Consider the following 17,289-nt stretch of genomic DNA (forward strand, 5'->3'; position numbering starts at 1 on the left):
GTACCTCCACCTGCTTTTCTGTAAAAAGAGGAGAGGTTTCTTAGGAGGTCAAAGTGACACAAGCAATGTACTTAGAACAGGGATAGGCACATAATAAGCACCCAGAATGATAGCTGTTATCCGCTCCCGGGAATTTAAAACTGGGAGCCAGATCGGAGAGCTTTCTCTGGGCTGGCCGGAACTAAGTGATGTGTGTTTGGGTGCGAGAAGCAGCATCCTCTACCATGTGGATTCTTAGTGGGATCTACTGGGGAGGGGAGTTTGGGAACCTTTATGAGGCCTTAGAATTGAACAATTGTCTTTTCGTTTGATGTCCGGAGGTTTTTACACCTGAGTCAATGAAGATCCTGGTGAGTCGGCCGTAAACCTTTCTTCTGAGTGGAAAAAGGGCAGTAGTGAAAGGTTGGGAACGGGGACCCTCCACCTCAAGGCCCTTCTCAAGCAGACCCGCTTTAGGAAAGAGGAAACGTGGGACTGAGGATCTGGGAAAATGTGTCCAAACTTTCACCAGAGAAAGACGCTCTGCAGAGAAAACAGGTGTGGATGCTCCTTTGCAGCCCTTATACCATGGATCGGATGTCTTACAGGCCCCCTTCCCATGCATTCACCTATGGGACATTGCACCTTCTCACATGGAAGTGTCCAGCTGTAGGTTTTGTTTTGCTTTACTTGTATTTTTGGTTTTCTAAGGGATTGTGCTATTCCCACTAATAAATGTCTTTGTAATTACAGTGCTTTCTTGTTTTTATTTTTATTTTTTAATCAATTTATTTATTTTTGGCTGCACTGGGTCTTTGTCGCTGCACGCGGGCTTTCTCTAGTTGCGGTGAGCGGGGGGCTACTCTTCGTTGCGGTGCACGGGCTTCTCATCGCGGTGGCTTGTTGCAGGCTGTAAGCGCATGGGCTTCAGTAGTTGTGGCACGCTGGCTCAGTTGTGGCTTGCGGGCTCTAGAGCGCAGGCTCAGTAGTTGTGGCGCACGGGCTTAGTTGCTCCACAGCATGTGGTATCTTCCCCGAGCAGGGATCAAACCCGTGTCCCCTGCCTTGGCAGGCGGATTCTTAACCACTGGGCCACAAGGGAAGTCCCCTTTCTTGTTTCTAAAGCCAAATTTTATTTTAAGAAGAATAATGTTTGCTAACACAGGTCTTCTGTCCGTCCGTGGTAGACAGTAATTACAGGTTAAAATGCAGGGAAGGATAAAAGGGGGGTAAGCTGTCCTCTCTCTACTTGTGGCCACCTTCTGCCGTCTCTACTGTCACCCAGGCTCAGATGCAGCGCCCCTCCCAACAATGTGAAATCCTCTTCAGATGCTGGCATTCCAATAACTTCTACTTCTCCTTTCCCTGGTGGCCTCTTTCCCTCCTCTTGTGTGACACAGTCCTTTTCCTTTGTATGCTGTTGATGAAAAGTCCTGGTGTCTTATAGGTTAAGTTTCTTCTTGCTGATAGATTTCACAGCATTTTTCAACTGGCCGATGGGACACACTGAGGTCCTGATGTATGCTCAGGGTAAAACAGATCCATTTTAACACCACCCAATTTTTTCTTTCTCCACCTTGACAGATAAGGAACTTGAACTTCTGGAGTGGTAACTAACTTTCCCGGGGTCCCACAGCAAGGGAGGCAAATGGACACTCATATCCAGGCCTTTTGTACCAAGTTGCAGGCTCCTTGCGCTATGCGGCTGCCACTGCCCCACTGCATAGCTGAAAAGATGCTATTTGGTATATTAAAATATGAACTCCTTGAATTTGAACTCTGGGTCACCTTTAGAAACTCAACCATGTCAAAGCCCTAAGTAGAAGGTCTCTGGGGTCAGGACTGTGTGACTCCGTCTCCCCGCAGCCCCCAGCGTGGGGCAGGGCCACGTCCCCCGGCAGTGCTCCCGGGAACACCCCTCAATAAGCCGCAGCATCCGAGTCTCAGTGGACCCAGGCTCCTCTTCGTCTACAGGTCAGTCATTGCTCATTAGCGCTCTAAGGCCTGGGAAGGGACGGGGGCTGGGGAAGGTCCTTGGAATATAGTCCCAGCCTTCAGAGAGCAGTCAGGGTGATGGAGGAGACAGACAAGCTTCCTGGGAAACACCTGCACTACAGGATCCCGGGAGCGCAGCGTGTACCATCCACCCCTCACCTCCTTCCCTAAGGCTGCTCACTCTTCTCCAGTAGACCTTACACCTGGGGCCAGGCCACTGGAGGCCAGTTTATTTCCCAGTCCTACCTGGGCAGTGTTTTTTTAAAAAAATATTCTTCCAATACTTTTATATCAAGAAATCTTCTGATCTGGGGTATTTCTACATGAGTTGCAATAAAACCTAGTAGGAATAAAACCCAGAAGAAGTTTAAGTGGCAAATAGTTAACAAGAAGCACGTCCCACTTGGAAAGCAGGCACACACACAGTAAAAACACAGCCCTTTACACTTACATTCTAAGTTTACACTCTTTTAGAAAGCAGAGGTTCAGAATATCAAGCTTGAACCAGTAGGATTGAAGTAAGGATCCCGCCACTAGATGGAGAAATTGCCGCAGTCTAGCACAAGCGGGTCTTTGGCTCACTGCTGGGAAATCTTACCTGCAGGAAAGATATTTACAAGTGCCATATTGTTTAAATGACTGTGGCAACTACACCTTACATTTATAAACGGTAACATTTTGTCAATTCATTTTATGTATTTTTGCTTGAATGGGGTAGACATCCCATATTAATCTTTATGGCATCTGTATGTTCTACATTCTGCCATTACTATATTCATGATTCAGTGCTGACTATTTAACTCTCTCGAAAATCTTTTAACATTGTTTGCATTTTGTGGCAATTAGCATTGAGTAAATAAATGTATGCAAATTTCACTTCCAGTCCTGCAACTGATTAGGTAAAATATTAAAGTCTGGAACAGATTGAAATGCTTCTCCAGTACAGTCTTAACCACCAGCTATAACGAACAGCAAAATCTCATTCCAAAAGAGAAGTCTGAATAATAACTAGACCAACCAAATTTTGCACATTGCCTTTATTTTGCAGAAAATGCTTTCTGCTGATTGTCTTTGGCTACATTATCAGAAGAAAAATATAAACAGTTGTAGGTTTAACAGTACAAGAGATTAGCTACATATGCGTAAAATAAACACATTCTAGTGGGCAGAGCTGGACACTGCCATTTTAACTACAATCTGCCATCCTCAACTATGATTTAATTCTGTCTTTCACAGCTCAGCTCCAACTGTGACCCCTGCCACAAAGGGGACCTGAAGGCTACTTGAAAGCAACAAGGAAGAGAATTAAAAGTGTGCTTTTTATCTCACTAGAGTAGGACCAGTGGAGTTTACATATTGATGTGCCAGAGTCACCTACGTGTTGTACGAGAAACAAAGTTTCTGCATGCTAGCAAGTCATTTTTACTGTGAATCACGGCGAGTTAGGCCAACTGCATTGCTTGCACACTTGAATTCACCTGCAGCACACAAGGACCCAGGACGGCACTGGCACTGCCACCACCGAGGATGAGCAAAGGTGGTGTCAGCGGGGCTCTCGTACGGAACGTGTTTTCTCCTCTTATTTAAAGTGAGGTTAACAGGCTTTATTCCCTTCCCCGCCCCATGAGCCTACCAATCAAATCAAGACTTGCTGCCACGAGAAAGTCATTGCATCTTTAAGACACAGGCTCCGGCTCACATGGACGGAGGTGACACGGGCGTCCATGAGGCCAGGAGGCGGGCTTGGGCCGAGGCATCGTACTGGCTGTCGGCAATATCTGTGGCCGAGGAGGCCCCTTCGTACAGTGGGGATCCCGAGGAGGAGGGAGCCGAGACTGGATGGGCGAGGGAGGCAGAGTGGGCAGGGGAACCTCGAAAGAACTGGGCTCCCAGCCCGTTGGATATCCCTGCCGTCTGGGCACCGGGGGTGACGGTGCCGTTGCTCACGGACCACAGGCTGGGGTACTGACTGAAATGGAAAAGTGGAAAAACAGACAAGTGAGAGACCTGGGAAGGGGCTCCAGATCCGCTGCGGGAGGGGAAAACAAACCCCCCAAATCCCACTCCTGATAAGTGGGTTATATGGCAGCTTTCTTTCAAACGGGCCACTTCCTCTGTGTTATTAAACCACACTCTGACGTGCATAGAAGATATTGTCTCATGTGTTAGCAATGAACAAAATCATTAGGACAAAATCAATCGTTAAAAAGGCTGCTGACGTAGACAAACTCCTGGCAGAGCAAAATACTCCAGCTTTGCGCTCATGTTCAGAATCCAAAATTCTCAGATATACTGAATCAGGTGTTTCAGAGGATGTGTTCAAGTATCTGTTAACTAGCATGCCGCCCACCCTGCAGTGATTCCCTTCGAGGGAGACGACACGCTTCTCAAACACCGAGTGGTGGAGGGTGAGCATCCAGTGGCTGCTGTATGGGCACCACGTCTCCGCACGCGTTAGTTAGCCTGACCCACAGCAGAAAGTGCACCAGCAGTGAGACCCGGAAGCAAACCCCAATTAATTAGCTTTATCACGTTAGCCTTGTTCTGCGACTGCCTCTGAGGCTCTGTTTCCCCATCTCTGAAAGAAGGAATTGGAAATGGGTATTAAACCCCCCAGTCTGGGAACACAGGCTTGAATAGCATCACAGTAGGCTACAATTTTGTTTCAGGAAAATGTCTCTCTCTTATAGTAGAATCCTTTCATAAATGAATAATGAGACGGTAGACTGTCGTGGGCTGTACAGTTTACCAAGCCATGTCCTGCGCTTCAGATGCATTTGAACGTGCAAACAGGCCTGAGTTAAGTGAGGTAGGTTACCATCCCCATTTTACAGATGCAGAGAAACAAGGCTCCAAGATACACTGACGTCCTCTAACATCCTCGGGGAGCAGGGGGGCCCTTTGTAACCTACAGATCATCCAATTTACAGCAGTTTTCTAGGTGCCTTCAGAGCCCTGGAAGAGCCTGCTGATTATGTATTGCTTGCTTTATCTTTAACAGTAGACAATTAGATTCTTATTTTAAAGGAATTGTTTCCTAAAAATAAAGAATTAAGATCTTAGGCAAATAGCGATATTCTACACACAGAAACTGTGTTGCTTTTGAGGTCAAGATGCCTTGTCTATAGACTCAGTCTGCTGTAAGCCAACTTGTCCAATCATTTAATATCTTTGAGTCCATTTCCTCATTAGAAAATGTGGACTGACCTCTAGCTTTGTTATTTTAGTTGTCTATTGTAATAATCCTATGAAGAAATGCAGTACATTTACCGACCGGCTTGATTTCTTTCAGCCAGGCTCCCTCTATATAATTTTCAAGTTAAGAAAATAGTCATCATTCTTTACAAGTTACCCAGCATACACGTTAAGAACATTGATTCTATATCCACAGAAATCCAACAAAGTTATTTCCTTAATTTAAATCCGCCTGTCAAAAAAGGTTCTGGAAACATTTCTGCAAAATTCACCTACTGACCCTAATAACCCTGTAAAGACAGGCTGAGGCTGGGGTTATTTAGTGCCCTTTTCTTGAAGAAACAAGGCTCAAGAGACTTGTCCATCACAAGAACTAGTGAATAGCAAAGCCAGGATAGGGTTCCTGGTTCCCTTGCATCACAGCCCAGCTCCCATCCAACCTGAGGGAGCAACTGGTCTTCCCAGAGAACAGGCTGAAGCAGGCACTCACAGCAGTCATGTAACCTGGGGTCCCCAGACACACCTGGCTGAATGGTCAAGTTATAAACAAAAACCCAACACCCATAAGAGAAGGGCAGAATAGAGGCCAGTGACTGAGATGGCATGACGTCATAGGCACTCAAGAGTTCCCAGGACAGTTTGCATCATTGCCCAGACATACATTACCTAGAGCCCGTAGGAGGCCCAGTATTCGGAGTCATGGGAAGCATGCTGGTGTGGGCAGGCATTCCAAGGCTGGACCAATTGTCGTGGGATGGGAGCATGGACAAACATGCAGGTGAATTGTCAGAATAGGCTACGGGACGTAAGAAAGTGTCATTACTGATGGGATCTTCCAAGAGTGACAAAACGCACTGAAATACTTCCAACAGCTGGAGCTACCCGACATTGAAAACAAAATGTGTGCAATGTTAAGTAGAGAAAACAGTCCACTAGCCTCTGCTAAATTGGTCATCAAAGGCTAATACTTATTGTCAAATGTATATATTTGAATATATTCCAGTACCCAGGCTTTTTCTTTATCATTAGATCACTAGCTGCCCTGTAGAAATGGAATCCTACAATCACATGACTGAGGATTACTTATCTTTAAACATAAAATCAATGTAATTTTAACCTGCCTTTTCCCCAAAGGATTATTTCTTAAGAATTAAAAGGGCTTTAGAAACCAGGCAAAATTTAAAATATGATCTTCTAGCCTCTGGTTGGACAACTATTTCCTTCCCAAATAAGCTCCTTTCATTTCAGATAAGCTTTAATTGCTTCATTGTTTTATGGTGTTCATTCGCTTTTTCCCTCCTTTTGGAGCCAGACAAAATGAAGTCTGGGCATCCATGGTGTTAGAGGGAATTAGGTCCAGGGATCTTCATGGTCTGGCCCGCTGATCACAAGATTCAAGCCTGCACCAGGGTCGCCTAGGGGCTTGTTAAACCACAAAGTGCTGGGCCCACCTCTAGAGCTTCTGATTCTGTAAATCTGGGGGCTTTTCAGATGATACTGGGGCTGCTGACCCGGGTACCATACTTGGAGAAACACACGTGTGTCAGTCAAGCCAGTAACTCGAGTGCCTGGCTGGCCCGACATCATCACTTTCAAAGGGTTCATAAAATATCCAAACCTGGGCGCCTAGACATGGGCCCACAGTCCTGGAGTAAGAACGCTGGAGAAATAACGGTCACATTCAGCCCCAAAGGCCCCCTGGACTGGATGTCTCTGTGGTCCAGCCAGCAGTAACATGGACATGAAAAGAAGGTCCCTCCTGAGCCGATAAAGAGCCTGCTCTCGGGAGCCCTGCAGACTGCCTTTCCCTTTCCAGAGGTCTTCCGGCCACCCCCAAAGCCCCAGCCTCCTTCCGCTCAGGACTTACTTGGAGAATTGTTCCGATGCGCGTAAGGGCTGGGGTAGGGGGCTGGGCGGTGGTTCCTCAGGGCCGGGTACCTTTCACAGCCGTGCGTGGAGGGAAGAGAGAGGGGGCCTCCAAACTGAGGGTGAGGGGTGGCAGGTGGACACAGGGTGCTGGTTCCAGGAATCAACCACCCCCCTGCTGTGAGAGAAGAATGCTGAGTGCCTGACTTTTGCATCACTTCCACCATTTAAAGGACAGGAGGGGAAGCCCCCAGAGGTCCAGAGGTTAGGGCTCCGAACTCTCACTGCCAAGGACCGGGTTCACCCTGGTCAAGGAACTAAGATCCCACAGGTTGAGCAGCATGGCCCCCCAAAAAACCCAAAACACACAAACAAACAAAAACTACCAAAAGACAGGAGGGCAGAGGCCAGGAAGTGGTGGATCTTTTGCTCAGGATTCGTGAACACCGAGGACCCAGCGGAGTCTTCAGGTACCACAGGCTGGCCAAGGTTTCTAAACCCACAGGACAGCCGAAACCCTGGGAGACTGACCCCGACCTCAGCCAAGCCTGAGGCCTCCTGAACACCCCCAGAATCCTCCCAGCCTCTTACGGGATGTTCCGTTCCCGCAGGCAGGTGAGCTTTCAGGGCCTAACTGCTGAGCTTGAATATAAAGTAAAAAAGAGACAGAATTCAGATTCAGAGCCAGGCGCATTCAGGACACCTAGGGCGAGCGCCCCTCGTCCCACCCCACACCATCGCACGGAGGGGCTACTGTCCTGGCTGCAGGGGCACCCATGTTCTGCTCACCTTTCTTCTGCTTTAGGCCCACACTCTCCCCGCCTTACACATCAATCAGAAAATTATTCCAACATTGCCCTGCCCTCCTTTAAAACTCCAATTTCTTCTCCATTTCCTTTTTAACTTTAAAAAAGAAATCAGAAAAACAACCACTAGGAGGACGACAACTCTGGCTCCAATTCCCAAACTACAAACAATTCTTCAGACAACATTCAAATGAGGGGAAGGTCCAGATGTGGCCACAAAGTTTGGGCTCCATCACTTGCCAAAGCAGTTGTTCATATTCTGCTCTATGACACGGCAGCCCATGAGCCACTTAGGAGAGCTGTGTGTTAAATTAGTCCATAAGATGACAAGAAGGAGGGAAGGAAGAAGGAAGGGAGGGAGGAAGAAAGAAAAAGAAATAGAAAAAGAAAGAAACACACAGTTTGAGGAGGGTGCCAAGCTGGTTCGTCCAGACTCCTGAAGCGAGCAGCAAACACTAACTTTCCTCTCTCGGGGTCCCCTCCCTGCGTGGAGAGGAGGGCTAGACACAGCCCTTCCTCCTAACAGACTCTGCTGCAGACCTGCATCACTTCGCTGGCTCCTGGAACTCCTAAAGGAAGCTAGACTTAAAGCAGACTTTCCCATCCTACGCTCCACTGTTTCCAGCATGAGCTGATGGGCCATTCCCAGAACCGAAGCAGGCTAAGGGGGAACCCACACGTGATCATAAGCATCGTTCCAAGCATGGTCCTCCAGTTTTCAGTCATTAACAAAAAGAGAAACCATCTCAAAGTGGATATGAGCCGGGCTCTCCTCTTGTCCAACACAGCAGGGTGTAAACACCCATCCAGGCCATGGTTGGAGCTGCCTCGAAGCACAGCAAAAGAACCCCAGTCAATTCTCCCCAGGCTTCTCTGTCAGGAGTCCTGTGGGCTGGGGAAGCATCCGCAAGCCCCAGATGGAGCAGAGGCTGAGGGCCAGTAGGTTGAGGACCAGCAGCAACACCATCAACACACAGGGCCAGGTGCCTTGCCCAGCAAAGGGCAATGTGCTCCCCAAGCGCACCCAGAAGCTCTGTCTGCTCCATCCCCAGCTCCCAGCTCCCAGCAGGCTAGCCCCTGAAACAAGGTACATCTGGCCAGAGCGCAACAAACCGTACATGGGGAGTGCCCAGATTGCTGGCTGTCTCCAGGTTCTTCCATCATGTCCTTGTGATCGCTTCTGCCAAAGAAGTGCAGCGAATTGTCAAGGAGGACATTCAGAACATAGTATTTGCAGCAATAGTTCATGTTTCTGCACACTTCTTTGCTCAAAGGGTAGAGTTAGAATTCTCTCACCTTTCCTTTGCATCAAGGAAAGCTTTTGCAAATGGATTGTATTTAATTTTAAGAGCTGTGATCTGAAAAACAAGAAGTTGCGTTTACTAGTATGTTGCTCATTCGCCAGAGGATTTAATTTGGCACCAAGAAATCAGGAACTACCAGCACCCCCTTTAAATATTCAAATATAAACAGATTTATTTCCAGGTACATTTTTCTATTTGGATCTGAAGTAGCCGAGTAATGACCATATTTTATAAAGAAGAGCACAATTATGAAAAGCTTTTAAATGCTGATTTTCCGAGTGGAATTCACAATAAGTTTAACCTACTGCTGACAATATTCTGTGTGCATCAACCAAACAAACAAGGCACAAAACATAACCCGGGTCTGCTTAGGAATAGTGACTGCTAGTTCTAGTTGGCAGTCAACACCGACAACTTGACCAGCTAATCACAAACCGCCTGTACTCTGGGGGCAGACTTAGATAGGGATTTACAGGCACTAAACTGTATTCTGTATCTAGTTGACTCTTCACACCACAGATTTGGAAGGATGCCCCCAACCCTTTTAGGAAGATTCTCAGAGTAAGGAGAGGCCCCCCTTTCTCTGAAGTCCTGTTCTTAAATTCTTAGAGTCCTTTACCCCAAATGTTTTATTCATCTTTTCATTTTGAGCCTTTAGTGGATGCTTCGAGTTTTGGACACTTTTGTGGAAAACTAAAGGGGAAAGTGCTTGAATGAGTACTTATTTTAAAACGTTTCTCCCGCTGTCCCAATTTTACAGTTACGGTAAATTCCTTGACAAGGCATTCATTATCAGTCTAAAAGTACAAGAATCACACAGGCTCTTGGCATTCGCGGCACTCTCCAGACAGAGGGCTGCCGGTGCCCACTCTCACCTCTTCATTCTGATAAGCGGTCACCGCTATGAACTGGGTCTCCGGGAAGCAGTGGCTGGTGATCATGCGCTGCGGACCCCCAACTCTCACGATGTGGATTCGAGGCTCATACTTATGTAAGGAGTTCAACATGATCTGAGAGACATAAACACGGGAATGGTGATCATCAAAGTCCTACCGTTAAGACAACAAAACATCCATTTGTCCTGCTGAGGAGGGGGAAAATACAGCCAAGATGCAGAAAATCCTGCAGCTCACAGGAAAATGTCTTTCCTGTTGAAGCTGGTAGGTTTCCCATCAGGTGCTGCTCTCACGACTAGTTTGGAAAAGGAATGTGGGATGCTGCACACCATTAAAGGCAATGAATGCCCATCACGAAATGCTTTGACCTGGTAGAGTAAAGTTCTAAGGCTTCCAGGGCAGCTGCAGACAGCTTTAAATGCCTGAGCGAGATCGCAGCTTACGGGAACACCGGGTCTCCCAGTAACAATCCCCAAGTAAAGATGTTCTGTAGAAAAGAACAGATTTACAAGTTTGTTCACACTCCACGCAGTAAATATGTGGACATATTCAGCGCTACAGCGACCATTTACTATCAAGACTGATATTTTCTCTACCCTTAGGAAAGTTGAGGGCTAGGATGCAAAAGTTCCCCCAAACTTGAGATCTGCCCGAGTGTTCCCAGGGGAGGCGTTGCGCCCTCTCCCCGCTCTCCAGCCCTCGGTGTTACCGTCGTCAGTTTACTATCAACAACACTGCAGGCTGAACTGAGGAAGGCAGATGTCACCTCCGTGCACGCAGCGCCTTTCCAAGGCTCCCCGAGGACAAGGTGCAGAGTCTCGGGGCCCCTCCTCGCGTCGTCCGCCACCCCGTCCCCGCACCCCATCACACCTACCTGGCCCCCTCCATTGAGCTTGTTGGTGAGCTTGACTTTGCTGAAGGAGACCGGCGCCTTCATCCAGTGCGCCCCGAAGTTGGGCGAGTCGGGATGAATGTACACGCAGCTGGGCGCCTGCGGCTCAGGCTTGCCCCCTGGCACCCACTCCCCGTTCACGTACTTCCAGCGGTGGTTGTCGGCCGCCACAAAGTCCAGCAGGAAGGAGTACATGGCGTTGGGGTCCAGGCCAGACACGTTCACCTTCAGCACCGGGAACATCCTCCTGGAAAGGAAGGAGCGCAGCTGGAGGACCCCGGATCTGACCCGTTAGAACGAAGAAGGCAGGGGCATCTGCATTTGGAGCAAAAAGGAGCCCCCTTGGGAACTTACAAAGGGGACGCCCGAGCTCCCCCCTTCCCAGGACTCTCCTAGATCCACAGGCGCCCTCCTCACTACCCCCTGGCCTCCAGAGGCAGGGCGGGAAAGGAGCTGGCAGAGGGTTGCAGCACCCGGGTCCAGCCCTCGGGGCAAGCGTGGGCGAGGCGCGGCTCGGGGGAGTTCCCCGGGAGTCCCTCGTGCCCAGAAGTGAGGATTACGCGAAGTCCCAGAGGGACAATTAGGGGCCACAAGGGTCTGTTCCCCAGTCTGAGCGGAAATGAGCAAAAAGACAGGGAGAAAGTGTTGGAAGGTAAGGAACCCTGCAGCCCGGCTGCCCGGCCCGCCCGAGTGCGTGGCACACGCCGGCTTGGTGCGCGCCTACCTGCCGTTCTTGGTCACGATCATCTCGTTGGTGAGCTCCTTGAAGCGCAGCCACAGCTCGCTCTCCTCCAGGCCCACGCGCAGCTCGCGTTCCGTGGGGTCGCCCTTCTCGCTGCCCGCCTGCAACTCGCTCTCCACGGCGCTCAGCAGGTGGTCCACCCGGTACTGCAGGCTCTTCCCCGCGCCCTCGGTGCCCGGGGAGCTCATCCTCCCGCCCGCCCCTCCCCACCGCCCCCCGAAGCCCCGACCTGCTACCCGAGAGCCACCTTCGCCCCAGTAGGCGGCCGCTCTTCCAGGAAGAGGGGCCGCTCGGGCCAAGACCTGCGACGGCGCCCGGGTGCCAGCACAGACCCGGGAGGAGGGCGAGGACAGAGATCCGGGGGGGAGGGGCGGGGGGAAGGGGTGGCGGGAAGGTTATTCCACTTGAACTCCCGCAAGGCGCTACTGGAGGAGGTCTCGGGGAGAGAAAATCGCCCCTCGGCATAAATAGAGCCTCGAGAGCCGCCGAGGGGGCGCGGCGGATTGGGCCGCGCGCCCTTTGAAGTGCCAGGGCCGCTGCCCATTGGCCGCGAGCGGCCATATCAGACTCAGCCTGGCGCGCCGCGGAGGCGGGGGGGCCAACAATGGGCTCCCGCTCCTGCCTTCTGTAAATCCGGAGCCAGGCCCCGCGAGCCCCGGCCCAGCGCCTACACCTCCGCCCTCCTCCAAATGTTTGCACCTCCATCAAAGCGGCCGGGCTGGCCCCGAAGGCCGGGAGGGGATGGGGGACGGACGGGGTGGGGATGGACGGACAGGGCTCCCGAGCTCGCCCCGGCACGCACCTCGCCGAGGAGTTGCCCGGCTGCCCGCGAAGCTCCCCAACTCTCGCGCGCGGGGCCCTCCTCCCTCCCTCTCTCTCTCTCTCTCTCTCTCTCTCTCTCTCTCTCTCTCTCTCTCTCAGCGCACCCGGGACCCCGCAGGTGTGCCAGCCTGGAGTCGGTGTCCGTCCCTCGCCAGCGACCATCGCGCACAGCGCCGCTTAAGGGCGCGCCCTGTGCCTAGCCCGGGTCGGGCTGGTCTCCGCTCCTCCGAAGGCTCAGCCCGCCACCGAACCCGGTCCCGTCCCGACACGTCCCTCGGCCCGCGGCGCTTCAGGTGACTCCGCTAACACCCACGACCATGGATCAGCCCACCCGGCGTCCCCTGTTCTCCGCAGCCCTCGCCTGTCTGGAAAGGGAGGGCCCACGTCGGAGTCTGCCCACGGGCGCATCCAGCGCCCCGAGAGGGAGATAGGCCGAAATCAACCAAGCGACCCCTTTGGGGATGTTTCCTCGCTCCCCCCTTATCCAAGCAGGACTTTGGGGACGAGGTCTGTGCGTGCACTGAGTGTAACCCGAGAGGTGGCTCCACTTCTGTGGGTTTTGGTCTCTGCTTTCGCGGAAGGTGGGAGTGGGAGGGGGCGGGCCAGGCGTTCCTGGCGAGCCTGGTTCCAGGGGCGTCTCCCCACCCGGCCGGCCGCAGCGCCTGGCCGTGCGGGGCTCGAGTGGTTCATCACCTTTCGGGGAGAACCTCCGCGAGGAGAGCGAAGGAAAGGTGACAAAGAGCAGGAAGTAGTTCAGTAGGGTCTCTTCAGACAATAACATTCCCCCTAAAACGGGAGCCCCGGAAGGGGGACGGCAGCAGATGCTCGGCGTCGGGAAGAGGCGGTCTGCGCGCCTCGGTAAAGAGGGCGCGTGGCCCCACCTCGGTTCCCCGCGTCTGCTCGGCGCTCACCCCACCTCACGCCCTCTGGGAAAAGCCACGCATCGGCGGAGCACCCATTCCGAACAACCCTGCGCCTTAGCAAGGGGGCTGGCTCTGCGGGGAGGTCGTGGACTCTGCGCCCCGCGCTAACCCTGCCCTGCCCCGCGCGGGGCCGGGCTCGCTCGGGGTCGAGAATGCCGGGGGACCGAGGGAGGGACCGCGCGCCCGCAGCCCCCTGGGGAGGGGTGAGAGCGCTCCCCCGGCTACCTTTCCGCCCCTCTCCAGATGGGGCCTGCGGAGTCGCGAGGCCCGGCGCACCCCCACCACTGTCGCATTTCTCAGTTTCTTTTGTTGTCTAGGATGCAAGGAAATGCCCAGGGAGCTGACCCGAGGGGGAAAGTCTCCTTCTGGAAAGAGGCAGCAAAAGGACCTCATTTGCTCCCGGCACCCGGACCCTGCTGAGTCGCCTTCCACCCGGCTCTTCGGGCCATAGGCTTTGGGGGGCTTTCCGGAGAAATTAAAGATGTCTAAAGGTCATCTGTGCGGTTGAGACCCCCCGAGCCTGCGCACTTAGAATAAAGGGGGGTGGGTGTGAGGTGGAGGGGGAAGAAGCGTGGGTACCAGGCAGTTGGGGGTCTCTGAAACCCCCGGCCGGGAGCAAGGACACTCCTTGACCCCTGAGGCGGGAGCTCTCTTGGCGCTGATGCTTCGGGGTCGATTTTCCCAAAGTCTGGAAGCGCGGGTACCAGGTCGCTCCAGTAACTGTGGTTCCGATTTCAATTCGGCTCCACAAACGGGAGGGGGCACGGACAAATAAGAATAAAGCCTCGGCAGAAAAGAATGTTAGCTCTCAAACGTGAGCAGCGACATTTCTTCCCTCCAGAAGGAAGGTCCAGGTTTCCAGAGCGGCGCGCGGAAGCTCGGCGCGCAGCTGGGCGAGACGCCGGGGCTTAGGGGCTGCGCCGTAGCTGCGGAGGTCTCCGGACTGTCACCGCCTAGTATTTTTCCTTTCTTCTCTGTGCCTGATTTTCTGGATCTTTGTTCCTTGGTTCTCAGGATAAGCGTCTCCACTCTCCGGGTCCTTTCAATGAAGGCTGCCGTGCATGACAGTTTACAGCCAAAAACTTCCTCCCGCCCAGCTATAAAGAATTCCCAGTTAATAACAAGGTGCTTCCTTGGGGGAGGAGGGGCCAGGGCTCCCCAGATGTTTCTTTCCCAAGGTCTTTCTCCCGTTGGGAAGTCTAGCCAGGCGGTCCAGAAAAATAAGTGAAGGCCTTACGGCTGGGCCTTAGGCTCCACCAATAACTTAGGAAACATTTTACAAAAAAGCACATACACACACACACACCCCTCATTTCCCAGAGAGGCGGTTTTCCCCAGACCCACCCCCCTCTCAGGCAACAAAACCATTTGTCTTGTGGGAGCGGGTATCAATGGTGCCATAACAGGCTCAAGGGCAGTCAGGGCAGGGACAGCGTTGTGGGACCCCCGCCACGCCCTCCAGTTTCCTTCTTTTATTTTTTCTTCTTCCTTAAAAAATAAATTGATTTTTGATTAGATAATTTGTACTCACTGTAGAATATACTGTACACATGATGGATGTACATATCTGTATATACATGATGTGTGTGTGCTCGTGTGTGCGTGCGCGCACGTATGAAAATGCAAACCTCAAGTGCTAATCACTGCATGTGTGGGTGTGTTTTCCTCAACTTTTTTTTTCATTCTGTTCTTCAGGTGAGCCCTTCGTCCATACTGGTTAAGCAGACTTAAGAAAAGCATTTGCGTCCTAAATTTAAGACAACATATAAAGGGCGCTTGATAGCAAATCTTTTCTGTCACTAGTGGTTTTTCTGTCTATCCCACTGAAAGAAACCCGATGAATTTTGTTACGGTTTTTAAAGTTGCACAATATAATTCTTTAGACTCCTTAGCGTTGAAAGTTTTCAAAGGCCATTGGGTTGTCTGGGGCATCTCTGGTTTGTGGAAGAGAGCAAAGACTTGTTTCTCAAAGTCTCTCAGTAGTGTCTCAGCCCTGGACCTGGCTGACCCATCACTGCAGCCCCAGGAAGAGGGCAGTCGGGCTATCATTTTGAGCTTCCAGACCTCTCTCCGGAAGTGCACGGGAGGGTGTGGCCTTGGCAGGTGTGGAGTTGGATTATTAGCCCAAGGAAGTGCTTCAAGACCAAATCCATCCTGGCTATACTTTCTCAGCCACAAAGCTTTGTCACAGATGACAGTGTATGGTTTCCTGATGGGCGTTCACACACTAAAAACAAACAAACAAGCCTGGTGAGGCTGAACGCCTGGGATTGTGAATTTTCTCCGTGAAACTCCAGCGCAGAGGCAACTCCGTCCCGGAATCCCAGGCAGCAGAAGAGAAATCTGTAGGTGGCTGGACTATGGTCCCTTCTGTGGCGGGTAGCTTGTTCTCCTGGGTTCTTGAGTTTCTCAGGCCTCGTAGTCCATAGTTTGTCTTCAGGGTGGAATGTCTTTCTCCTGGTTTTTCCAGGAAGGCCGGGAAAGCCCCTTCAGCCATCTCTTTAGCTCTGGCCTGTGTTGTGGTAACAATTTCAGTCCTTCTGTCTCCACCTTATCTGTGCTTCCAAATCAGATTTCTTGCCTGTTCTCAGCTTCTCCACTGTTTCATCCCTTAGCCTTTTCTACATGTATTAAGTGGCTTGTGAAATGTTTTTCCCACACCACTCTGTCAATTTGCTTTTCTCTGTCACTTTTGGTGTTTACTGCCTCCAGTGAAGTTTCTTTCTCTGCTGTCGCCTCGGTTTTCTGACAATCCCGATCCCCCAGGTCCCTCGCCTCTGCCTTGCATCACAGTCTCCTCGGTCCTTGAGGCTCTGTTTCTTAGAAGCCATGGTTTTGTGTCTCACCGAAAAGGCCAAACAGTTTCCTGAATTCATCTTCTGGTTCCTGCCATTTACTATTTCCAGAGGCTGCTTCTCCTCTGAGTGTTAGGATAAGCCCACTGCCCCCACCCTGCACCCTCGGCTCCCTGCTCTTTCCCTTCCCCACCTGCTCCTCCTCCCTTGGGGCGGGTCCCCAGCCTGCCGCACTGTGAGGCAGGCGAGGTGCAGGGTCTCTTACTCACTCGGACCGGCACTTGACGCCTGCTGTTCAGTGCCTGGATTGGCAAAATTGGGATGCTGCCAGCATGTGCTTTTATTTATTTATTTATTTTGTGGTACGCGGGCCTCTCACCGCTGTGGCCTCTCCCGTTGCGGAGCACAGGCTCCGGACGCGCAGGCTCAGCGGCCATGGCTCACGGGCCCAGCCGCTCCGCGGCATGTGGGATCTTCCCGGACTGGGGCACGAACCCGTGTCCCCTGCATCGGCAGGCGGACTCTCAACCACTGCGCCACCAGGGAAGCCATAGCATGTGCACTTAAGGAGGAACAGGAGCTCAAGACCCCCCTGGAGACCTGCTAGGGGGCATTTTAACAGCACACGGGCAAAACATTAACCCCTTTTGTTATAAAGCAGAAACTAATAATAAAAAAAAAAAAGACATGAGCACTAAAAAAAAAAAAAAAAAAAAAAATTAACCCTTAACATTCACGAAAATGCAAGGGCCACAGAACCCAGAGCGGCCTTTCTTGAGTCACTACTCACTGACTTGAATCGCCCATCGTCCTGAAGACAGTAAAGCAAGGGTCCCCTGTGGAGTTGTGTACAAAATGAGACCCAAGAATGAAAAGAAATTAGCTCTTCCAAGGGAAGCACTGAGGGTGAAGCAGTAGGAACGTCATTTCAGGTATAAAGTGACTCAAGAAATCCTGCCCGGGAGCTCTACCCAGTCATTTAATCGGTGACCGTATAAAATGGCATTTTCCCTTTCTCTATACCTTATTTTAGAAAATCCTCCTTTGGCGCTGAATTAAATCTGAAGTCCCAAA

At 51.5% G+C, this 17,289-nt stretch overlaps 1 protein-coding gene across 3 annotated transcripts; it reads right to left on the bottom strand.

Annotated features, from left to right (window-relative positions):
- Nucleotides 1-3,669: 3,669 nt before the first annotated feature.
- Nucleotides 3,670-11,863, bottom strand: TBXT (T-box transcription factor T; the record flags this gene model as incomplete). 3 transcript variants are annotated; one of them, XM_079716655.1, is made up of 8 exons in its annotated part: nt 3,670-3,943; nt 5,836-5,965; nt 7,037-7,210; nt 8,960-9,021; nt 9,138-9,199; nt 10,021-10,155; nt 10,916-11,180; nt 11,658-11,863. In XM_079716655.1, 8 exons carry the CDS (start codon nt 11,861-11,863, stop codon nt 3,670-3,672), a joined length of 1,308 nt encoding a protein of 435 aa, XP_079572781.1. The 3 variants fall into 3 exon arrangements, with proteins under 3 accessions (XP_079572781.1, XP_079572780.1, XP_079572782.1); XM_079716654.1 differs by having other exon boundaries at nt 7,037-7,213; XM_079716656.1 differs by lacking the exon at nt 7,037-7,210.
- Nucleotides 11,864-17,289: the final 5,426 nt, after the last annotated feature.

This window comes from Hyperoodon ampullatus (assembly GCF_949752795.1).
Source record: "Hyperoodon ampullatus genome assembly, chromosome: 12".
NCBI classification, from domain to species: Eukaryota; Metazoa; Chordata; class Mammalia; order Artiodactyla; family Ziphiidae; genus Hyperoodon; species Hyperoodon ampullatus.